Below are 25,924 nucleotides of genomic sequence, written 5' to 3'. Positions count from 1 at the left end.
CATACACAAAAATAAACTCAAAATGGATAAAGGACTTAGAAGTAAAATGGGAAACCATAAAAATCCTAGAAGAAGCCATAAGCAGCAAACTAGCTGACATTTGTCATAGCAATATCATTACCAATATAACTCCTAGGGCAAAGGAAACTAAAGAAAAAATAAGCAAATGGGACTACACAAAAATAAAAAGCTTCTACACAGCAAATGAAACCATCCACAATACAACAAGAAAGCCCACTGCATGGGAGAACATATTTACCAATGTTATCACCGATAAGGGTTTAATCTCCAACATTTATAGGGAACTCATATAAGTTCACAAAAGGAAGATAAACAATCCAATCAAAAAATAGGCAAAGGATCTAAATAGACACTTTTAGAAAGAGGACAAAGAGAAAGCCAAGAGACATATGAAAAAATGCTCAAAGTCACTAATCATCCAAGAGATGTAAATCAAAACAAAAATGAGGTATCATCTCACACCTGTAAGAATGGCTATCATCAACAAATCAACAAAGGACAAATGCTGGCAAGGATGCGGAGAAAATGGAACCCTCTTGCACTGCTGATGGGAATGCAGACTGGTTCAGCCACTGTGGAGAACAGTATGGCGTTTCCTCAAAAAATTAAAAATGGAACTCCCATTTGACCCAGTGATCCCACTTCTAGGAATATATCCCAAGAAAACAGAAACACCTTCAGAAAGGATATATCCACCCCTATGTTCACAGCAGCACAATTTACAATAGCTAAGATTTAGGAACAACCTAAGTGCCCATAGCAGAGGAGTGGATTAGAAAACTGTAGTACAGCTACACAATGGAATACTACGCTGCTGTAAAAAGGAAGGAATTCTTACCATTTTCAGCAGCTTGGGTGGAACTGGAGAGCATTATGTTAGGCAAAATAAGTCTGTCAGAGAAAGTTAAATATCACATCATCTCACTCATTTGTGGAATATAATGAACAACATAAACCAATGAACAAAAATAGAACCAGAGTCATAGAAGCATTGAACAGACTGTCCAACCTCTGAGGGACTGCGGGGGTGAGGGGGTAAGAGATCAACCAAAGGACTTGTATGCATGTATATGAGCATAACCAATGGACACAGATTGGAGGGATGAGGGCATGTGCTGGGCGCTGAGGGTGGCTGAGGAGATATCAATGGGGAAAAAAGGAGACTTGTGTAATACTTTAAACAATGAAGAATTTAAATTAAAAAAAGAAAACAACCAAGAAAAAAATGGGTGTTGGATTTTGCCAAGTGCTTTCTCTGCGTCTATTGATATGATCATATGATTTTTGTCTTTCAATTTGTTTATGTGATGTGTCATGTTTATTTTTTTGCAAATATTGTACCAGCCTTGTATTCCTGGAATAAATCCCACCTGATCATGGTGTATGATCTTTTTAATATATTGCTGGATGCAATTTGCTAATATTTTGTTGAGGATTTTAGGATCTATGTTCATCAGGGATATTGGCCTATAATTCCCTTTCTTTGTAGTGTATTTATCTGGTTTTGGAATTAGGATAATGCTGGCCTCATAAAAAGAGTTTGGAAGTGTTCCTTCCTTTTGCATTTTCTGATATAGTTTGTGGGATATAGGTGTTAGTCCTTCTTTGAATGTTTGGTAAAACTCCCCTGTGAAGCCATTGGACCGGAGCTTTTGTTTGCTATGAGTTTTTTTATTACTGTTCTCTATTTCATCAGTTGTTATTGGCCTATTCAGGTTTTTTTATTATTCCTGATTCAGTTTTGGGAGATTGTATTTTTCTAGGAATTTCTCTATTTCACCCACGTTGTCCTGCTTGTTGGCATATAGTTGTTCATAATATTTTCTTACAATCATTTGTATTTCTGTGGTGTCAGTTACTCCTCCACTTTTGTTCCTAATTTTATTTATTTGGGTCCTCTCTCTTTGTTTCTTGATGAGTATAACTAATGGTTTATCAATTTGTTTTTATCCTTTCAAAGAACCAGCCCTTGGTTTCATTGATATTTTTGTATAGTTTTTTCAGTCTCTCCGTTATTTATTTCTGCTCTAATCTTTATAATTTCCTTCCTTCTACTTACTCTGGGATTTTCTAGTTGTAGGGTTAAATATTTTATTGTTGATTTTCCTTGTTTTTTTAGGTATGCCTGTAGTGCTATGAACTTCCATCTCAAGGCTGCTTTTGCTGTGTCCCAGAGATTTTGGGTTGTTTTGTGTTCATTTTCATTTGTTTCCAGGAAGATTTTTATTCATTTCTTGATCTCATTGGTAACCTATTCATTGTTTAATAACATGCTATTTAGCCTTCATGTGTTTGAATGTTTTTGGGTGTTTTTATTGTAGTGGATTTCTAATTTCATTCCACTGTGAGTTGAGAAGATGCTTGATATGAATTTAATCTTCTTGAATTTGTGGAAACTTGTTTTGTGTCTTGAAATGTGGTCTATCTTTGTGAATGATCCATGTGAACTTGAGAAGAATGTATATTTTGCTGTGTTGGGGTGAAATGTTCTATAAATGTATATTAAATCCATCTTATCCAGTGTGTCTTGTAGAGTCTCTGTTTCCTTGTTAAGTTTTTGTCTGGAAAATCTATCTGGTGAATCAGAGGGGTGTTAATGTCCCCTACTATGACTGTTATGTTGTTGATTTCTCTGTTAAATTCCTCTAGAAGCTTTTATAAAATATATATATTTAGGTGCTCCTATATTGGGTATATATATGTTTACCAGGGTTATATCCTCTTGTTGGATTGATCCCTTTATTATTATGTAGTGACATTTGTTGTCTCTTGTGATGGCCTTCATTTTGAAGTCTATTTTGTTGGATATGAGTATTGCTACCCCAGTTTATTTTTCTTTTTTTGCATGGAATATTTTTTTTCCCGTCCCTTCACTCTCATCCTGTGTGTGTCTTTTTTTTTTTTTTTTAAATATATTTTTATTGATTTTTTACAGAGAGGAAGGGAGAGAGATAGAGAGTTAGAAACATCGATGAGAGAGAAACATCGATCAGCTGCCTCCTGCACATCTCCTACTGGGAGTGTGCCCGCAACCCAGGCACATGCCCTTGACCGGAATCGAACCTGGGACCTTTCGGTCCGCAGGCCGACGCTCTATCCACTGAGCCAAACCGGTTTCAGCCTGTGTGTGTCTTTTGTTTTGAGATGGGTCTCTTGTAGACAGCATATAGTTGGGTCATGTTTTTGTATCCATTCAGCTACCCTACACCTTTTGATTGGAGCATTTATTTCATTTACATTTAGGGTTATTATTGATATGTACTTATTTATTGCCATTTTAATTCTGTATGGCTAGGTTTCTCTGTTTCTTCTCATTACAGCAATCCCTTTAGCATTTCTTGTAATGCTGGCTTGGTAGTGTTTTACTCCTTTCGCCTTTTTTTGGGGGGGGTCTGGGATGCTCTTTATTTGATTGTCTATTTTGAATGATAGCCTGGCTGGATATAGTAACCTTGGTCTCAGATCCTTGCTTTCCATTACCTTGAGTACTTCATGTCATTCCCTTTTAGCCTGTAGAGTTTCTGATGAGAAATCAGGTGTCAGCCTTATGGGAGCCCCTTTGTAGTGAACAGTTTTCTTTTTCTTGCTGCTTTTAAGATTCTCTCTTTGTCTTTAACTTTGGCATTTTAATTATGATGTGTCTGGACATGGGCCTCTTTGGGTTCTTCTTTTTTGGGGTTCTCTGTGCCTCCTGAACTTGTGTGACTTTTTCCTTTACCAGGTCAAGGAAGTTTTCTGCCTTTATTTCTTCAAACACCTTCTCTATGCCTTTCTCCCTTTTTGCCTCTTCTGGTACACCTGCTCTTCTAATATTGTACGTTTCACATTGTCCCACAGCTCCCTTAAGCTGTCCTCCTGTTTTTTAATTGTTTTTTTCCTCTTTGGTTTCTGATTGAGTGATATTTTCAACTCTGTCTTCTAATTCACTGATTCGATCCTCAGCTTCCCCTCATCTGTTGTGTATTCCTTCCAATGTGTTCTTTATTTGTGTTATGTCCTTCTTTATCTCAGACTGTTCTTTTTTCATAGTTGTTATACCTTTTTTTCATGCTGTTGGAGCATTTTTACCATCATTACTCTGAACTCTGTTTCACATAAATTTCTTATCTCTGCTTCATTTATCTCTTCTCCTGGAAAATTCTCTAATTTTTTCATTCTAGCCATTGTTTCTTTGTCTCCTCATTTTGGCCTTCTGTTTGAGTTTGTGATTATGTATTAGGTAGATCCTCTACTCCAGTGGTTCTCAACCTTCCTAATGCCACGACCCTTTAATACAGTTCCTCATGTTGTGGTGACCCCCAACCATAAAATTATTTTCGTTGCTACTTCATAACTGTAATTTTGCTACTGTTATGAATTGTAATGTAAATATCTAATATGCAGGATGTATTTTCATTGTTACAAATTGAACATAATTAAAGCATAGTGATTAATCACAAAAACAACATGTAATTATATATGTGTTTTCCGATGGTCTTAGGTGACCCCTGTGAAAGGGTCGTTGCACCCCCAAAGGGGTCGGGACCCACAGGTTGAGAACCGCTGCTGTACACCTCTCAAGATCTAATGTAGGACAGTGTTAAAAGGCTGTTTCTGACTAATATAGATTAGGCAAAGACTAAAACTTCCAGTGACAGCCTCTGCCTACAGACTGATAGGATTCCAACTTGAATTGACCCTCAGGCAATCATATCAGGTATGGTGAGATTTTTTTCAACAAAATGGGGCAGTTGCTTCTGTCTGGAGGCTAATTGTTATTTTAAAGCTCTTAAGTGGCTTCAGGGTAAGGTGTTTTCCAGTAGATTGTCTCAAGTGTCTTCCCCCCAGGCAAGGCCAATGTCGATGTGGGAAAGATGGCCTCAGATGTGTTGAGGGAATGACTCAGCCCAGGAAACTTGGGGTGTCTGCCTTCTGAGCTCTATCTCCTGTCTCCAGTCTATTTCACCCTTCCTCTGCCAGAGCACAAGGTGGGTGACTCCCCAGGGAATTTTGTGCATTGACCCTTTAAGAGGGTTCCTGAATTTTCAGCTGTCCCTCTCTGCAGACAGCACCCTGCTGCTTTTCACAGCCAGATGTTATGTGGGTACCCTCATCAGTTTTGGTGCTCTCTACTGGGGGGCCCAGCTTGGGGATTAGATACCAGAGTTCTCAGTGGCAACCCCCTACAGCTGAGATATCTCTCTGAGACTTCAGTTGCTGTCTGTGGGCACCCAGCCAGTTCTTTTGCACCTCTGCTCCTTCTACCAGTCTCTATGTGGTCTCCACTTTCATTCCTTGGGTGTCATGATTCTCACCTTCGAGTTTTCTGTTAATTATTCAGGAAAATTTTCTGTATTATAGTTGTAATATCAACTTATTCTTGGGAGCATGTCCTTGCAGCAGCCACTTACTCTGCTGCCATTTTTAATCCCCGTCAATTCTTTATCTTGCTTTTGAGAGCCAAACATTGGACCTGACCCAGAAGAAGTAAGTACCCCACTTAAAGTGCTTACTGTATCTAGAGAGGGTGGCTTGTTTTCAGGGACAATCCCCCAGGGAATTGATAACTTACCACTTGTTTGACAGCAAGATAAGCTCAGAAACATTCAGGGTGGAGCTAACAAAGGTTAGTCATTGGATGTGATACTAAGACACCTTGACCTTAATTTTTTTACATTATTATGTTTTAATCTCCTTTGGGATTGGGAGGCTGGTCAAAATAATTGTTGAAACTGCTTGTGTCATATTTGGGTTTGAAGTTTATGAGATTTGGAACAGTGAAGAGAAATATAGAGTATTTTATGCCATTTAATGCCTGGCTCTGATTAAAATATAACAACATAAAAAAATAAAACAAAATAGAACCAAGGGCATGGAAAAATGAAACAGACTGACAAATCTCAGACTGAAGGGGTGAGGGGGGTGTAGGAAGAGATTAACCAAATATCTTATATGGATATATGCATTATCTATGCTCACAGACAATAGAGTGGTGAAGGCCTGGGGCAGGGCGGGGAACCGGGTGGAAGGGGGCAATGGGGGAAAAAGGAAACATCTGTAATACTCTCAACAATAAGATTTTTTATAAAAATATATTCTATTGATTTTCTTACAGAGAGGAAGGAAGAGGGATAGAGAGCCAGAAACATCGATGAGAGAGAAACATCGATCAGCTGCCTCCTGCACACCCACCACTGGGGATATGCCCTCAACTAAGGTACATGCCCTTGACTGGAATCGAACCCGGGACCCTTCAGTCCCTAGGCCGACGCTCTATCCACTGAGCCAAACCGGTCAGGGCAACAATAAGATTTTTTTTTCATTTTTAAATATATTTTTATTGTTGATAGTATTACAGATATTTCCTCCCCCACCCCCACCCCCTTCCTTCTCCTCCCAACCCTTACTCCCCTCCAGGTCTTCACCATCTTATTGCCCACATCCATGGGCTATGCATATAAGCATATAAGTTCTTTGGTTTATCTCTTCTTGTCCCCCTAACCCCCCATTGAGGTATGTTAGTCTGTTCCATGCATCCCTGCCTCAGGTCTTATTTTGTTGGTCAATTCATTTTTTTTATTAGATTCCACAAATAAGTGAGATCAAGTGATATTTATCTTTCTCAGGGTGGCTTATTTCACTTAGCATAGTATTTTTTGAGGTCCATCCATTCTGTCCCAAAGGGTAAGAGATCCCTCTTTTTTACAGTTGCGTAGCATTCCATAGTGTAAATGTCCCACAGCTTTTTTATCCATTCATCTACTGATGGGCTGTTTCCAAGTTTTAGCTATTGTAAATAATGCTACAATGAACATAGGGATGCATATATTCTTTCTGATTGGTGTTTTAGAATTTTTAGGATATATTTCCAGAAGTGGATCATTGGGTTAAATGGAAGTTCCATTTTTAGTTTTTTGAGGAACTCCATACTGTTTTCCATAACAGCTACACCAACCTATATTCCCACTGGCAGTGAACTAGCACTCCCTTTTCTCCACATCCTCACCAGCACTTGTTGTTGATTTTTTGATGATAGTCATTCTGACAGGTGTGCAGTGATATCTCATTGTGGTTTTAATTTGCATTTTTCTGATGATTAGTGACTTTGAGCATTTTTTCATGTGTCTCTTGGCCATTTTTATGTCCTGTTTGAAGAAAAGTCTATTCAGGTCTTCTGCCCATTTTTTAATTGGAAGACAAACATCCAAATAAAAAATGGGCAAAAGATCTGAATAAACAATAAGGATTTAAAAATTTGTCAAAAAATGGTAACTATGGGAGATGATTGATGTGTTAACTAGTTTGATTGTGGTAATCATTTTCAATGTAATATGTATATGCATAGTCAATCATCATGCTGTACACCTTAAATATATACAATTTTTAGTTGTTAATTATCCTATATAATAAAAGGGTAAATGCAAATTGACCTAAAGGTGGAATGACCAGAACACCTGCTCAACCAGTCACTATTAGGCACACTGACCACCTCTTGGTCCCTTCCCCCGGCCATCAGTCTCCAATCACCCGATGGCTAATGGGGAACCAGGGTGGGTGGTGGGGCCAGCGAGTGGGCGGAATGGCCGACCTTTCGGTTCCTCCCTGTGGCCAGCAGCAGGGGGCGTGGCCGGCTTTGGGCAAGCAAAGAAGATGGCCCTGATCACAGGACTTGGGACCATACCTGCACATGAATTTTGTGTGCCAGGCCTCTAGAATCTTGATAAAGCTGAAAAACATAATATTTAATTATCCATGTCAGAACTTTAGGGCTCAAATAATTAATTGGGCTATTAAAATATTGCAACTGTAATGAGTCTGCATTTCTTTATATTATTAATTTAGCAATCCTTTATAATAAAGAGGTAATATGCAAATTAACCTTCATGCCCTCACAAGATGGCTGCCTACAACCAGGCTGGCAGGGGGGTTAGTGAGGGACAACCAAATGTCTGAACAAGCAGGCTGCGTGGGGCGACCAGGCCGTCATGGGGGTTAGTGAGGGACAACCAAATGACTGAACAAGCAGGCTGCATGGGGTGACCAGGCCGGCCAGGGGGTTAGTGAGGGATGACTAAATGACTGAACAAGCAGGCTGCGTGGGGCGACCAAGCCGGCAGGGGGGTTAGTGAGGGACGACCAAATGACTGAACAGCAGGCTGTGTGGCGTGACCACACTGGCGGGCGGGCTGGGAGTGGTGACCAGGCCGACGGGGGTGGGGGGGCAGTTGGGAGTGACCATGCCAGCGGGGTGGGGGGGGAAGTCAGGGGCAACCAGGCCAGCAGAGGAGGGTGAAGTTGGGGGTGACCAGGCCAGCAGGGGGGGCAGTTGGGGGCTATTAGGCTGGCTGGGGGGCCAGTTGGGGCAACCAGGCTGGCAGGGGGTGCAGTAAGGGGTGACCAGGCTGGTGGGGTGGGCACTTAGGAACAATCAGGCTGGCACGCAGAGGCAGTGAGGAGCGATCAGGCCGGCGGGTGGTTGGGCATTTAGGGGTGACCAGGCAGGCAGGCAGGTGAGTGATTAGGAGCAATTAGGAGCCAGCAGTCCAGAATTGTGAGAAGGATTTCTGACTGTCCAGCAGTTGAACATCCCCTGAGGGGTCCCAGATTAGAGAGGATGCAGGCTGGGCTGAGGGGACACCCCCACTTCGTGCACGAATTTTGTGCATTGGGCCTCTAGTACAATCATAAAGTTAAATTAATTTGAAAAACCAACAACAAAGGTCTCCTCCCTCCCAGAAATGTATTGCATATATAACCATGAATAAAGAACAGTGAGCCACCTAGTTGAAATTATTGCTCTCACACTGCAGTCATACAGAATGTGAATCAATCATGGGTCTCATCAGCAAAGTCACAAATTTCTTCATGTCATTTCCCCTTGAAAATAATTAAACAGTGAGTATCAAATCTATAAATGTCAAAAGCTTGCTATACCTCTATTGCACTTATGCTTGTATCACCGAGCACATTGCACTTATGATAACAGGAGCTTCTTGGGGATAGGGCCCTTATTTTGTCATTCTTTTATATTAAATTTGACCTAACACAAAGCAACTTCTCCAAAAACGTGTTGAATTAAATTGCTTCCCTGATTGGTCTCTCTGCTCCCAGGCCATTCTCCTCTCCAAAATTCCGCCAGTTCTTTTACAAAAATACATCAATGATGATGTAATTTTATTGTTCCAAAACCTTTAATGGCTGTTCATAATCTATTTCACAGGACAATGCCCACACACTCTGTCTGGGCATACAAGGACCTTCAAATCCTGCCCTTAGCCTATATTCTCAGTTTCACACCCAGCTTCTTCTCTTCAGATACCCTCTTCTCAAGCTTTACTAGTTGTTCTTAGAAAACCTTGGATTTTTATTACTCTATGCCCTTGCAAATGCTGTTTCCTCTGTCTAAAGGTCCTTCCATTCTCATATGTCTGGCAAAGTCATATTTATTTTTAAATATAACTATTTTGTAGCTTTTTCTGACCCCTCATAGAATTACTGTCTCCCCCATTTGTGTTTTCTATTTTAATATGTTTATTTATTCTGAAAATGGACTGAGTTAACTCGGAGAAGTGAAGAAGAGACAGAAGGAGGAAGCGTCCTGCCAATGGACTTACCCAAGCAGAGACTGCAGCATTACGTGTAAAGCATATTGTTTAAGCAGCAGTAGGACGAGGAAGCTAAATGATCTTTAAGTTATGAGATGTTAAATTGCATCTTTCACACTGCATTTACGTGTGCTCATTTATGCGTGAGGGGGGCAGGGTGCAAAGAGAAAGAGAGAAACAGAGCTCAGAGAGATGAGCCTGGACGCAGTGCAGCAAGAGCAGATGGGCAGACCCATATTTCTTCTGTTTTACAGTTTCTAGCCCTGCATCTAGCGCTGTAGCAAGTGGGTGGGAGAGGAGGAAATGGGAGGGCTTGTACTCTCTCTGAGCGTGCCCAGCCTCAACGGCCTGACAGATCACCTTCCGCTCCCAAAAGGCCAGTTCCTATTCGTCATGACTCATGCCTTTTGTGCCAGCCTGGGAGCTCTCTGCCCTGCAGCTCCACAGGTGGTATCAGCTCGGTGAAAAGGTTCCCGCCAGGGTAGGCAGTGGAGCGCCGCACAACGCGCTTTCCAGCCTCCCAGCTGCGGCCCCAGTAGTTCAGACCCAGCGCCAGCAGGCCTGCTAGATCGATCCTCGAGCTGAAGATGCGTCGGGGCTGGAAGATGGCTCTGTCCGCGGGGCTGCGGGGCTGCCGCCGGGTACTTTCCTGGGTGCCAGTGCTCGTCATCGTCCTCGTCGTGCTCTGGTCTTACTATGCCTACGTCTTTGAGCTCTGCCTGGGTAAGTGGAGCTGGGCATCTAAGGTAGGGAAATTATGCTCCAGCATAACCGTCTGCCCTACCCTTCACACTGGTGTTCCCTGTGTTCTTAGCCCTCACACTGCGGTTTTTTCTTTAGTTCCCTGGGGGAGCTCCTCACCTCCAATCTCTGGCTTCCCACAATATTCCGTGTGCTCCCCTCCCCCAGGGGGTCCCACCTTGTCGCCATGGCTTCCCACATAGGGTTTCTTACATTATTTTCTGGCCTTTCCCACAAGAAATTCCGTGCTCTTCCCACTAGGGCTCCCTTTTCTCCTACAGGACAAACACTTGTGTCTTGTGTTCTCATTTTGGGAGCTCCTGCCCTACTAAAGTGAGAAAACAACATATCCAATATCCTTAAACTGTTCACTTACCATATATTACAAGTCTTACCAACTAGGAGCATCCAACTAGGAGCCCCATATTTTTCCAAACCCTCTTACTAGGAATCTCAAAATATTTCCTGTATTTTCTTACCAGGCTCTCCTTTTTTTTAATGTGGGGATTCATCCTTTTCCCATATTCTCTCACACTAGATGACGTGCTTTACATCTTCTCCCACTTGGGACCCCCCAGTATACTTGTTCTATCACACTGAAATTATCCCTTTTCACAAACTGGCAAGACATCCATTCTCTTCCTCAGTGGGCTTCAACATTTTTCATTCTCTCCAATGGAGTTGAAGTCCTACAATAATATATCCTGCCTTGTCCCCTCACACTAGAGCCCCTGACTTTATCACACTGGGGTTCCCTTAGTCTTTTGCCTTTCTGCTTTGAGGAGCATTCAGTATTTTCCTTAGAAGCTCCACATTATTTTCTGACATCTCATACTAGTCACCCTGCTTTTTGTAAGACTATGGTCCTGCCTTGTCCATTTCTTTTCACACTAGAGTGTCCTCTTTACTCTCCCACAAGGTTTCCAACAATAGATCTCATGTCCCTTCCAAGGGCCACAACTTTTCTAATGATGATTCTCCTTTTACCTTTTTTAAAAATCTACTCCCCGATTCCTGAAGTTTTCTTCCACTGTTGGTTACACATTTTGCCATCCTCTTTCTCAGAGGTTTCTTATTATTTTCTCTTATTTCCCACTAGTATTGCACTTGTACCCTGACTTTTCAAACAAGAAAAACACGATCTGTTCCCACTGGAGTTTCTAATATTTCCCACCCCTTTCAATGGGAGCCTAATTTCTTGCCTCCCCTTCATTAGAGCACTCATTTTATAAATTTGAGGTCTCCTCTTGTACTCTGTCTTTTCATACTAAGGAGTATTCCATCTCCTCTTTATCTATAAAATAGTTCCCACACTATATTCTAGTCTTATAAACTCAGAATATTTCTAGACTTAAACCCCAAGACCCTATTCTGGGTTTTCCCCACTTGGATAACCCCCAGTCTTTATCACTAGTGTCCTTATCAATTCACAGTGGACTTTTCATATGATATCATGTCTCCTCACAACAGAACCTCTGCTTTTTCACAGTGAGATCTCCCCTTGCCCCTATTCTTTCATATTGAAGAATTTCCATCTCTTCTCTGAGATTCTACTAATAGTTATTGTCATTTCTAGAATGCCACTTGTAGCACCTTTAAACTTGTGTCCTATAATGTTCCCTACTCATTCAGTATGAGCTCCCAGTCTATTTCCAGTCCCCTCACATTAGGACTCTTATTTGTTCTGTTGGACATTATCTCCCAAGTCCTTCCAAGACTGCTTTATTTCTTCATACCAGATTTTTATCACCTTAAAAATTATAGTTAGGGTCCTGCTTTTTCCAACGCCAGTACTGAGTTCACTAGGGAGGCAGGAGATAACCCTATTTTCCAGTATAGAATTTTCTTCTAATCAATTCTGTGTATTAGAGTTTGAATTTTCCTCATTTTCTTAGATTTATTGTGGAAAATGCATTACGAGTTATTAAGATTAAATTCAATTAGTTGCCTTCATAGATACAGATTTTGGCTTTGTTTTTCTTTTTATCTAAATCTGGTATGGAAGTGCATTAAGTGAGCTGTGAAATGACTTACTGGAAGTTTTTCTCTTCGTAGACCTTACCCTTACTTTTGTGAAGGGTTAATAGAAGGATTAAAAGTTCAGCTCCATCATTATGGTATAGATTTTATTGTAAATACTATTAAACATATTTTAGAGCTTTTCAATACTGACCTACATGAGCTTTGCCAAGCAACATTTTAAAAATTAATAATGATTATGGATAATACTTACATAGTGCTTAATCTGTGCCAGACTATGTTCTAAGTACTGTAGATATATTAACTCTCTATCAACTCATTTAATCCTCACAATAACCATACAAAGCAGGTACCATTACTGTCCATTGTTCATATGTGCAAACTGAGGCTCAGATGAGCAAAATGAGGTAAAGACCAACTTAGAATCAGTGCAGGTAATCAGCTTTCCACAAGTTCCATTTAAAACATACAATATTAAAAGCTGAAAGGGAATGTAGATCTTTTTTTTGGTTTGTTTTATTTAATATATTTGCAGAGCACTTGTTACATGTCAGACTATTTTTAAATGACTCGATACACCTTTCTTTCTCCCCCTCTTCCTTCCTCTTGCTCTCCCTTAATCCTCATACTAAACTTATGAAATACATAATATCATTATTCTTATGTTAAAGACAAGACAACTGAGACACAGACAGAGCAAGAAGCTTGCCAAAGGTTACAGAACTAGTAAATAGTCAAAGCTTGGATGGCAACCCAGGCAGTAGGCTCCACAGTTCATGTTTTAATCACCACAGTATCCTAACTCTTTGCCTCCTTTGAAATAATACAGAGGTCAAAACTTATAACTTACTGGCCAAATGTAGCCTGCAGATGTTTGTTATTTGGCCTGAACAATGTTTTCTTAATATTTTGCGCCAGTTGCTATTATTTAAAAAAACAACAACAGGAGAGTAAGGTAGCCTTGTCATCCAGTTCTGGCTCCATCAGCCCATCCTTTCATGTTCATTTTACAATCTTTAACAAATTAGAGACCTGGCTTTTAGAAAGGTTAAATGAAATTTTTCTAAAGTCACATGTTTATTAAATTAATGGAAAATTGGACGTCAAGGCTGCCTGATATCAAAGCAATACAACCAAATTAACAGATTTAAGTTTCAATATGACTAAAAAAAGTAATATTAAGGACTTAATTTCTTTCCAGAAATAGAACCTGATATCTTTCTCTCTAATGTGAGGTTAGAGCTGAAGCCAAAAATGGTATATTTTTATTTTATATTATTTTCTTAAATTTGTCTTACAGTTCTTAGAGTTTGAATTCTGCCACTTACTAACTAGAAGACATAGGGAAAGTTGAGAAAATTCTCAACATCAGTTGCTTCACATATACCTTACTTGTGGGCTTGTTCATTCATGCCACAAATACTTGCTTAGCATCTATTATATGCCATTATAACATTGTTGTGAGATTTTAAATAATATGGTACATGAAAAACACGCATCATAGTTGACAACAAGTTATATGTTAAATAGTAACCTGTTATTACTATTATTAATGAGGATATAAGGAATTCTGCTTGGCTCAAGAAAATAAGCAGGTCAGACTTTTAGATGGAGAGAATTAAGAGTCTCCACTTTTGCTTGTGTGTGTCAAGTAGGATACTTGTTTTTTGAATATTTATTGATGAAAGTATGGGGGAAATAAAAGGGACTTCTGTAAGAGTATCCACTTTTTAGGTAAAATTCACGTAACACAAAATTAACTGATTTTATTTTTTTTTAATCCTTACCCAAAGATATTTTTCCATTGCTTTATAGAAGAGAGTGAAAGAGAGGGAACAGGGCCTAGGCTGGGGAGGAGCCTGCAACTGAGGTACATGCCCTTGACCGGAATCAAACCCGGGACCCTTGGGTCCGCAGGCCAACGCTCTATCCACTGAGCCAAACCGGCTAAGGCAACTATTTTTAAAGTGTTAAATTCAGTGATCTTTAGTACATTCACAATGTTGTACACCATAACCAATATCTAGTTTCAAAACATATCATCACTCCAAAAGTAAACCTCATTGTCATTAAACAGTCACTTGCTATTTTCTCCTCCGCTAGTCTCTAAAAATCACTAATCTGTGTTTTGTCACTATGGATGTACCTATTCTAGATATTTCACATAAATGACATAACACAATACAGGGTGGGGCAAAAGTAGGTCTACAGTAGTTCATATGGAAATTAATACAATAATTAATCTATAATAATAAAAGCATACATAATACACTAATTAGACCGGACATCCTTCTGGATGACCTTCCGGACAAAGCTGGGGCTGTGAGGGAAGCCCAGGTCCTGGGTGCCAGAGGGAAGCTGGTGCCGGCAGCCGGGGGAAGGAAGGCCTACTCTTGCATGAATTTTGTGCCTCTAGTAAATAATATACAAGAATAAACTCATACTCACAACTATAAACCTACTTTTGCTCCACGCTGTATGTATCCATTTGTGTCTGGATTGTTTCAATTAGCATAATGGTCCATCCACATTGTAGTATGTAACAGTACTTCATTTTTATAGCTAATATCCCATTTTATGTACATATCACACTTTATCCTTTCATTAGTTGATGGACATTTGAGTTGTTTCCACCTTTTGTCTATTTGGAATAGTGCTGCTGTAAACAAGTATTTGTACAAGTACTTGTTTGAATACTTATTTTCAATTCTTTGGACTAAATACCAGAGATAGGGTTAGAAATTGCTGGGCTGTATTGTATGTTTAACTTTTTAAGGAACCTCCAAAATAATTTCCACAAAGGTTTCAACAATTTGACATTCCTATCTGTAATGAAGGAGGGTTCCAATTTCTCCATATTCTCACCAATACTTGTTTTCCATTTTTATTACAGATATCATAGAGGGTATGAATTTTAGGATCAGCTTTTCTACTTCTGCAAAATGGTCCATGGAATTTTGATTGCACTGAATTTGTATATAGTTTTGGAGGGAATTGTAATCTTAACAATATCAAATTTTCCAACCCATGAACATAGGATATCTTTTTCATTTACTTTGGTCTTTAATGACTTTCAGCAATATTTTGGAATTTTAATTGTAAAAATCTTAAGCCTCTTTGGTTAAATTTATTCCTAAGTATTTTATTCTTTTTTATGCTATTATAAATGGAAAAGTATTCTTAATTTCTTTTTCTTATTATTTTATTTTTATTTTACTTTTTTATTTTATTGTTTTCTTAATTTCTTGTTCTGGTTTTTAATTGCTTATGCATAGAAATAAAACTGACATAGGGTGCTGATCCTGTATTTTGCAACTTTGATGAATTTCTTCATTAAGTCTGATAGGTTTTTTTGGTGGGTTGTTTAGAATTATTTATACACTAGTGGCCTGGTGCACAAATTTGTGCACATTGAAAGGAAATTAATTAGAAGAAATATTTTAATATCACTATTCCCCCTTTCTCTATAATAGAAGTGTCAACCAAATTCACAATGGACAATGACAGATCGAAAAACACATGTGTGCAATTGGCGCCAGTGAGAGCTTTAAATATATATATATATTTGCTTATTAGTTAGACCTGTTTTCTGATTTAGCTAAACTTTTTCTAGCCCAGTGAAGCACTCTAACTTCTCTTTCAGGTAATTGTCAGCAATACAGCAGTAAATATCAACATGAAGCAGATTATTATTGTAAATCACACAGAGAGAACAAAGGGTAAAATATTAACTACAGCAGTGTTTGACTATATTCTGCGCAATGAGAAAACCTGAAGTCATTTTCAAGGTCCACCATTTCTTACTTCTTTTCAGTCGGGTCAAGTTTCTAAGCTTTCTAAGTCTCTGTTTTCTGGCTAATGAAAAGAAAATAGGATTCCACCGAGTCTCCTATCTACTTACTCCAGGACTTCTGTGAGGAACAAATGAGATGAGGCACAGAGAAATGCTTCACAGACCTTTGGTTAAAGTTAAAATGTTTGCACCTGGCTATAAAGCAAGTCATGTTCCTGGGCTGAAGAAACTCTAAAGAGGCTAGTCTCTGGGGAGAGGAAGTCGGGCGCTGCTACATGACATCATTAACTGGCCCCCACAGCCACCATTTCTGGGCTGGGCTGGGCTGTGGGCCACATTTTGTGCCATGGGGTCTTAGTAGCATTGGGTGCGATTTGGTTGGGCTGTCACTCTGGGGTGGTGGCAGGGCCCGTGCCCCACTTGGGGGAAGCCGAATGTTGGTCTGTCAGCACCAGGTCCGTGGTGCCGTTTCTCTGTAAATGGCCAGTGCGCCTCACAGGAGCTTCTGTGTTGAGTCTGTCCCATAATGGTCAGTGTGCATCATAGCAACTGGTCGAATGGTTGGACACTTAGAATATTAGCCTTTTATATATATAGGTAGGATCATATCATCTAAAAATAAAGATAATTTCTTTCCTATGTGGATTTTTTCCCTTGCCTAATTGTACTGGGTAGAACATCTAATACAATATTGAGTAGAAGTAGTGAAAACACTAATCCTGATCTTGTTTCTTTTTAAAAATTAAAAAAAATGTAAAATTCCTTTTACTACAGTGTAGTATTCCATTGTGTAGATGTAGCACCGTTTTTTAATCCACTCATCTGCTGATGGGCACTTAGGCTGTTTCCAAATCCTAGCTATGGTGAATTTTGCTGCTATGAACATAGGGGTGCATATATCCTTTCTGATTGGTGTTTCTAGTTTCTTGGGCTATATTCCTAGAAGTGGGATCACTGGGTCAAATGGGAGTTCCATTTTTAGTTTTTTGAGGAAACTCCAGACTGTCTTCCATAGTGGCTGTACCAGTCTGCATTCTCACCAGCAGTGCACGAGAATTCTTTTTTCTCCACATCTTCGCCAGCACTTGTCATTTGTTAATTTGTTGATGATAGCCATTCTCACAGGTGTGAGATGGCACTGCATTGTTGTATGATTTGCATCTCTCGGATGATTAGTGACTTTGAGCATATTTTCATATGTCTCTTGGCCTTCTGTCTTCTTTCAAAAAGTATCTATTTAGGTCCCCTGCCCATTTTTTAATTGGATTATCTTCCTTTTGTTAAGTTGTATGAATTACCTGTAAATGTCGGAGATTAAACCCATATTGGTGATCACATTGGTAAATGTTCTCCCATGCATTGGGCTTTTTTGTTGTTTTGTTGATGGTTTCCTTTGTTGTGCAAAAGCTTTTTATTTTGATGTAGTCCCATTTGTTTATGTTCTCTTTAGTTTCCATTGCCCTAGGACAGTGGTCCGCAAACTCATTAGTCAACAGAGGCAAATATCAAGAGTACAATAATTGAAATTTCTTTTGAGAGCCAAATTTTTTCAACTTAAACTATATAGGTAGGTACATTGCTATTCACTTAATTAGGGTACTCATAAGGCTTAGGAAGAGCCACACTCAAGGGGCCAAAGAGCCCCATGTGGCTCGAGAGCCGCAATTTGCCGACCACAGGCTTAAAGTATTACAAGAAGTATTATATATGTCTCTTTTTTTCTCCCCTTGACCTTCCCCTAGCCTCCCATACACCCCCAGTGTCTTGTTTCCATTGGTTATGCTTATATGCATGCATACAAGTCCTTTGGTTGATCTCTTCCCATGACCCCCACCCTCCCCTACCTTCCCTCCTAGATTTGTGCATTTGATCGTTGCTTCTCTGTCCTTGGGTCTGTTTTGTTCATCAGTTTATGTTGTTCATTATAATCCACAAATGAATGAGATCATGTGATATTTATCTTCCTCTGACTGACTTATTTCTCTTAGTGTAATGCCCTCCAGCTTCATCCATGCTGTTGCCAATGGTAGAAGATCCTTCCTTTTTACAGCAGCATAGTATTCCATTGTGTAGATGTACCAGAGTTTTTTAATCCATTCATCTGCTGATGGGCACTTAGGCTGTTTCCAAATCTTAGCTATTGTAAATTGTGCTGCTATGAACATAGGGGTGCATGTATCTTTTTTGATTGGTGTTTCTAGTTTCTTGGGAAATATTCCCAGAAGTGGGATCATGGTGTCAAATGGAAGTTCCATTTTTAGTTTTTTGAGGAAACTCTATACTGTTCTCCACAATGGCTGCACCAGTCATCATTCCCACCAGCAGTACACGAGGGTTTTTTTTTTTTTCCCTCTGCATCCTGTCCAGTACTTGTCCTTTGTTGACTTGTTGATGATAGCCATTCTGACAGGTGTGAGATGGTACTTCACTGTTGTTTTGATTCGTATCTCTTAGAGTATTAGTGACTTTGAGCATGTTTTCATATGTCTCTTGGCCTTCCTTAAGCCTTCTTTCGAAAAGTTTCTATTTAGGTCGGTTGCCCATATTTTTAATGGGTTAGCTTACTTTTGTTAAATTGTATGAGTTTCAGGTAAATGTTGGAGATTAAACACTTATAGGAGATAACATTGGCAAATATGTTCTCCCATGGAGTGTGCTTTCTTATTGTTTTATTGATGGTTTCTTTTGCTGTGTAGATGCTTTTTATTTTGATTTAGTACCATTTGTTTATTTTCTCTTTAGTTTCCATCATTCTAGGAGCTGTAACGGTGACAATATTGCTTCGGTATATATCTGAGATTTTGTTGCCTATGGATTCCTCTAATATTTTTATGGTTTCCTGTCTTACGTGTAAGTCTTTATCCATCTTGAGTTTATTTTTGTGTATGGTGTAAGTTGGTGGTCTAGTTTCATTTTTTGCTTGTATCTGACCAAATTTCCCAGCAACGTTTATTGAAGAGACTGTCTTGACTCCATTGTATGTTCTTGCCTCCTTTGTCAAATATTAATTGAGGTTAGTGGTTTGAGTCGATTTCTGGGTTCTCTATTTTATCCTATTGATCTATATGTCTGTTCTTTGTACCAGGACCAGGCAGTTTTGAGAACAGTGGCTTTGTAATACAGCTTGATATATGGTATTGAGATCCATCCTACTTTGTTCTTCTTTCTCACGATTGCTGCAGCTATTCTGGGTCTTTTTTTATTGCCGATGAATTTTTGGAGAGTTTGTTCTAGGTCTGTGAAATATGCAGTTGGTATTTTAATGGGAAGTGCATTGAATCTATAGATTATATTTTGGGTAGTAAGGACATTTTGATGATGTTGATTCTACCAATCCATTAACATGGTATGTTCTTCCATTTGTTTATATATTCCTCTATCTCTTTTTTCAGTGTCCTGTAGTTTTCTGAATACAAGTCTTTTATCTCCTTAGTTTGTTCCTAGGTATCTTAAACTTTTTGGTGTGACGATAAGTGGGATCTTTTTTTTTTTTTTTTAAATCTCTCTTTCTGTAAGTTCACTATTGGTGTGTAAAAATGCCATAGATTTCTTGGTGTTAATTTTGTATCCTGTTACATTGCCAAATTCATTTATTAAGTGTAATAATTTTTGATAGAGTCTTTAGGGTTTTCTATGTACAGTATCATGTCATCTGCAAATAATGACAGTTTTACGTCTTCTTTTCCAATTGGATACCTTTTATTTCTTCTTCTTGTCTAATTGCTATGGCTAGCTCTTCCAATACTATATCAAACAGGAGTGGTGAAATTAGGCATCCCTGTCTTGTTCCTGTTCTTAAGTGAAATGGTCTTAGTTTTTGCCCATTGAGTATGATGTTGGCTGTAGGTTTATCATATAGGCTTTTATTATGTTGAGGTGTGATCCCTCTATTTTCACTTTGCTGAGCGTTTTTATCAGAAAAGGGTGTTGGACTTTGTCTCTGGTTCTATTTTTGATTATCAGTTTTTTTTGGTTCATTATATTCCACAAGAGTGAGATGATGTGATACTTATCTTTCTCTGATGGTTTATTTCACTTGGTATAATACTCTCCAGTTCCATTCATTCTGTTGCAAATGGTAAGAGTTTTTTTCTTTTTTATTGTTTTGTATAATTTTGTTGTGTAAATGTACCACAACCTTTTTATCCACTGATCTGCTGCTGGACACTTAGGCTGTTTCCAAGTCTTTGCTATTGTTATTTGTGCTGCTATGCACAAAGGGATGCATATATTCTTTCTGATGAGTGTTTCAGGTTTCTTAGGATATATTCCTAGAAGTGGGATGATGGCGTCTAATGGGAGTTTCATTTTTAATTTTTTGAGGAAACTCCATACTGTTTTCCACAGTGGCTTCACCAGTCTGCATTCCCATGAGCATTGTGTTATGGTACCCTTTTCTGCACAACCTCACTAATACTTGTTGTTTGTTAATTTGTTGGCTGTCACTTAACAGGTTCTCTGTTTCTTGCTCTCCCCCTTCCCTTCTGGTATTCCTATATGTGGATGTTGTTACATTTTATATTGTCTCAGAGCTCCCTTATTCTGTCTTCCAGCTTTTTAATATTTTTTTCCATTTGTTGCTCTAACTGGATGTTTATTTCTACCTTGTCTTGCAAATTGCTGATTCAGTCCTCTGCTGCATCCAATCTACTTTTAATTCCTTCCCGTATGTTTTTATTTACAGATATAACATTGTTCATTTCTTTCTGGGTCTTCTTTATGGCCTCTATTTTCCTTTTCATGCTAATGTAATTTGCACTAATTTCCCTAAGCATCTTCATAACCATTGCTTTGAATTCGCTGTCTGATAGTTTGCTCACCTCCATGTCATTTAGTTCTTTTTCTGGAGATTCCTTCTTTCTCTTCATTTGGATGTTGTTTTCTTTTCTCCCCAGGTGCTGTCTCTTGGTATTTGCTTCTATATATTCTTTTATTTTTTATTTTTTTAAATTGTTTTATTGCTTAAAGTATTACAAAGAGTAATATATATATCTCATTTTTTTTCTATCCTTGACCCTCCCCTAGCCTCCCATGCTCCCCAGTGTCTTGTGTCCATTGTTTATGCTCCTATGCATGCATACACGTCCTTCGGTTGATCTCTTACCGCCCCCTTCCCAACCCTCCATAGCCTTCCCGCTGTAGTTTGACAGTCTGTTCGATGTTGCTCTGCCTCTGTATCTATTTTTGCTCATCAGTTTATAATGGTCTGAATTATCCATAAATGAGTGAGATCATGTGGTATTTTTCTTTCATTGACTTGCTTATTTCAGTTAGCATAATGCTCTCCAATTCCATCCATGCTGTCGCAAATGGTAGGAATTCCTTCTTTTTTAAAGCAGCATAGTATTCCATCGTGTAGATGTACCACAGTTTTCTAATCCATTCATCTGCTGATGGACACTTAGGCTGTTTCCAGATCTTAGCTATGGTGAATTGTGCTGCTATGAACATAGGGGTGCATATATCCTTTCTGATTGGTGTTTCTGGTTTCTTGGGATATATTCCTAGAAGTGGGATCACGGGGTCAAATGGGAGTTCCATTTTTAACTTTTTGAGGAAACTCCATATTGTCTTTCACAGTGGCTGCACCAGTCTGCATTCCCACCAGCAGTGCAGGAGATTTAGTTTTTCTCCGCATCCTCTCCAGCACTTGTCATTTGTTCATTTGTTGATGATAGCCATTCTGACAGGAGTGGATCGTACCTCATTGTTGTTTTGATTTGCATCTCTCGGATGATTAGTGACTTTGAGCATGTTTTCGTATGTCTCTTGGCTTTCTGAATGTCCTCTTTTGAAAAGTGTCTATTTAGGTCCTTGGCCCATTTTTTTGATTGGATTGTTTATCTTCTTTTTGTTAAGTTGTATGAGTCCCCTATAAATGTTGGATATTAAACCCTTATCGGTGATAACATTGGCAAATATGTTCTCCCATGCAGTGGGCTTTCTTGTTGTTTTGTTGATGGATTCCTTTGTTGTGCAGAAGCTTTTTATTTTGATGTAGTCCTATTTGTTTATTTTCTCTTTAGTTTCCAATGCCCTAGAAGCTGTATCAGTGAAGAAATTGCTCCGGCATATGTCTGAGATTTTGTTGCCTTTGGATTCCTCTAGTATTTTTATGGTTTTCCGTCTTATATTTAAGTCCTTTATCCAGTTTGAGTTTATTTTTGTGTATGGTGTAACTTGGTGGTCTAGTTTCATTTTTTTGCATGTATATGCCTAATTTTCCCAACACCATTTATTGAAGAGACTGTCTTGACTCCATTATATGTTCTTGTCTCCTTTGTCAAATATTAATTGAGTATAGTGGTTTGGGTCGATTTCTGGGCTCTCTATACTATTCCATTGATCTGTATGTCTGTTCTTGTGCCAGTATCAGGCAGTTTTGAGAACAGTGGCTTTGTAATACAGCTTGATATCTGGTATTGAGATCCCACCTACTTTGTTCTTCTTTCTCAGGATTGCTGCAGCTATTCGGGGTCTTTTTTTTATTCCAGATGAATTTTTGGAGACTTTGTTCTAGATCTGTGAAATATGCCATTGGTATTTTAATTGGAAGTGTGGCGAATTTATAGATTGCTTTGAGTAGTATGGAAATTTTGATGATGTTGATTCTACCAATCCAAAAACACAGTATGTTCTTTCATCTGTTTATGTCTTCCTCTAACTCTTTTTCAACGTCCTGTAGTTTTTTGAGTAGAGGTCTTTTACCTCTTTAGTTAATTTATTCCTAGGTATCTTAATTTTTTTGGTGCGATGGTAAATGGGATTGCTTTTTTAGTCCCTCTTTCTGTAAGTTCACTATTGGTGTATAGAAATGCCATAGATTTCTTGGCATTAATTTTGTATCCTGCTACATTGCCAAATTCATTTGTTAAGTCTAATAGTTTTTTGATGGAGTCTTTAGGGTTTTTTATGTATAATATCATGTCATCTGCAAATAAGGACAGTTTTACTTCTTCTTGTCCAATTTGGATGCCTTTTATTTCTTCTTCTTGTCTAATTGCAATGCCTAATACTTCCAGTACTATGTCGAACAGGAGTGGTGAGATTGGGCATCCCTGTCTTGTTCCTGTTCTTAAGGGAAATGGTTTTAGTTTTGGTCTATTGAGTATGATATTGGCTGTGGGTTTGTCATATATGGCTTTTATTATGTTGAGGTATGATCCTTCTATTCCCACGTTGCTGAGAGTTTTTACCAGAAATGGGTGTTGGATTTTGTCAAATGCTTTTTCTGCATCAATTGATATGACCATGTGGTTTTTTTCTTTTAATTTGTTTATGTGATGTATCACGTTTATTGATTTGCGGATATTGTACCATCCTTGCATCCCTGGGATAAATCCTAGTTGGTCATGGTGTATGATCTTTATGATGTACTGCTGGATCCTATTTGCTAAGATTTGTTGAGGATTTTGGGATCCATGTTCATGAGGGATATTGGCCTGTAATTCTCTTTCATTGTGTTGTCTTTCCCTGGTTTTGGTATTAGGGTGATGCTGGCTTCATAGATTGAGCTTGGAAGTGTTCCTTCCTCTTGAATTTTTTGTAGTAGTCTGAGGAGGATAGGGTTTAGTTCTTCCTTGAATGTTTGGTAAAACTCCACTGTGAAGCCGTCTGGCCCTGGGCTTTTGTTTGCTGGAAGCTTTTTGATGACTGCTTCAATTTCTTCCATAGTGATCGGCCTATTGAGATTTTTAGATTCTCCCTGATTGAGTTTTGAAATGTTGTATTTTTCTAGGAATATGTCCATTTCCTCTAGGTTGTCTAGTTTGTTGGAGTAGAGTTGTCCATAGTATTTTTTTTTTAAACAATCCTTTGTATTTCTGTGGGGTCTGTTGTTATTTTGCCTCTATCATTTCTGATTTTGTTTATTTGGATCCTCTCTCTTTGCTTCTTGGTGAGCCTGGCTACAGGTGTATCAATCTTGTTTATCCTTTCAAAGAACCACCTCTTAGGTTCGTTGATTTTTTGTATTGTATTTTTGGTCTCTCTGTCATTTATTTCTGCTCTGATCTTTATTATCTCCTTCCTTCTGGTCACTCTGGGCTTTTCTTGTTGCTCACTTTGTAATTCTTTGAGATGTAGAGTTAGATGATTTACTACCATTTTTTTCTTGCTTTTTTGAGGTAGCCCTGTAGGGCCATAAACTTCCCTCTTAGGACTGCTTTCATTGTGTCCCATAGGTTTTGGATTGTTGTGTTTTCATTGTCATTAGTTTCCAGGATATTTTTAATTTCTTCTTTGATCTCATTGTTAACCCAATCAATATTTCATCACATGCTATTCAGCTTCCAAATGTTTGTGTATTTTGGGTTTTTTTAATTGTAGTTTATTTCTAATATTATGCCGTTGTGATCTGAGAAGATGCTTGGTATTATTTCAATCTTCTTGAATTTGGGGAGACTTTTCTTGTGACCCAATTTGTGGTCTACTTTTCAAAATGTCCCATGTGCACTTGAGAAGAACGTATATTCTGTGACTTTGGCTGAAATGTTCTGAAGATGTCAATTAAGTCCATCTGATCTAGTGAGTCATTTAGGATTGCTGTTTCTTTGCTGATTTTTTGTCTAGAGGATTTTTCCAGTGATGTCAGTGGTATATTAAAGTCCCCTACTATGATTGTATTGTTGTCAATCTCTCCCTTGATATCTTCCAAGAGTTTTTTTTTTTTATGTATTTGGGTGCTCCTGCATTGGGTACATATATGTTTATCAGGGTTATATCTTCTTGTTGTATCGATCCCTTTAGTATTATGAAGTGGCCTTCTTTCTCTCTTGTTATGGCCTTCACTTTGATGTCTATTTTGTCTGATATAAGTATTGCTATCCTAGCTTTTTTTTTTGTTTCCATTTGCATGAAAGATATTTTTCCATCACTTCACTTTCAGTCTTTGTGAGTCCCTTATTCTGAGGTGGGTCTCTTGTAGACGGCAAATATATGGGTCATGTTGTTTTATCCATTCAGCCACCTGATGTCTTTTGATTGGAGCATTTAGTCCATTTACATTTAAAGTTGTTATTGAAAGGTTCTTGTTTGCAGCCATTTCTATTTTTTGTGCTTGTTTTCTTTCTTGCGTTTTATTTCTTCTTTTTACACCAGTCCCTTTATCATTTCTTGCATTCCTGGCTTAGTGGTGACAAACTCCCTTAAACTTTTTTTTTGGTCTGTGAAGCTACTGATTTCCCCTTCAATTTTGAATGATAGCCTTGCTGGATAGAGTATTGTTGGATTCAGTCCTTTGCTTTGCATCACTTTGTAAATTTCTGTCCATTCTTTTCTGGCCTGATGTGTTTCTGTTGAGAAGTCATTTCATAATCTAATGGGAGATCCCTTGTATGTAACTTTCTGTCTCTCTCTTGCAGCCTTTAAGATTCTCTCTTTGTCCTGAACATTTGCCATGGTAATTATGATGTGTCTTGGTGTGGGTCTTTTCGGGTTCATTTTCTTTGGGACTCTCTGGGCTTGTGTGACTTTTTTCTTCCCCACCTCAGGGACTTTTTCTGATATTAATTCTTCCAATAGGTTTTCTAACCCTTGTTCCTCTTTCTGTTGTTTTGGCACCCCTATTATTCATATGTTGTTTCGTTTCATGTCGACCCATAGCTTCCTTAGGCTCTCCTCCTGTCTTTTAATTTTTTTCTCCAATTGTAGCTCAGCTTGTGTGTGTTTTGTTTCCCTGTCTTCTAATTAGCTAATTCGGTCCTCTGCTTCTCATAGTCTACTGTTGAAACTTTCTATGGTGTTTTTTATTGCAGCTATATCACTCTTCATTTCTTCTTGGTTCTTACATAAGTTATTGATTTTT

The 25,924-nt window shown here is 38.6% G+C and overlaps 1 protein-coding gene across 3 annotated transcripts in view; it reads left to right on the top strand.

Moving 5' to 3' along the window:
- Nucleotides 1-9,996: 9,996 nt before the first annotated feature.
- ZDHHC15 (zinc finger DHHC-type palmitoyltransferase 15) overlaps nucleotides 9,997-25,924 on the top strand; it is a 414,649-nt gene continuing 398,721 nt past the window's right edge. For 2 of the 3 annotated variants that reach the window (XM_036304664.1, XM_036304665.1), the window contains exon 1: nucleotides 9,998-10,328. In XM_036304664.1, coding sequence (XP_036160557.1) covers nucleotides 10,193-10,328 — 136 coding nt within the window. In that variant the 5' untranslated portion in view covers nucleotides 9,998-10,192. Of the gene's footprint in view, nucleotides 10,329-25,924 lie in introns of all 3 variants that reach the window. The other variant, XM_036304662.1, reaches the window with a different exon arrangement.

Source organism: Myotis myotis, unplaced genomic scaffold (genome assembly GCF_014108235.1).
Source record: "Myotis myotis isolate mMyoMyo1 unplaced genomic scaffold, mMyoMyo1.p scaffold_m19_p_4, whole genome shotgun sequence".
Lineage (NCBI taxonomy): Eukaryota > Metazoa > Chordata > Mammalia > Chiroptera > Vespertilionidae > Myotis > Myotis myotis.
Note: the sequence above shows the minus strand (reverse complement) of the source record. Positions and strands in the feature narration are given on the sequence as shown.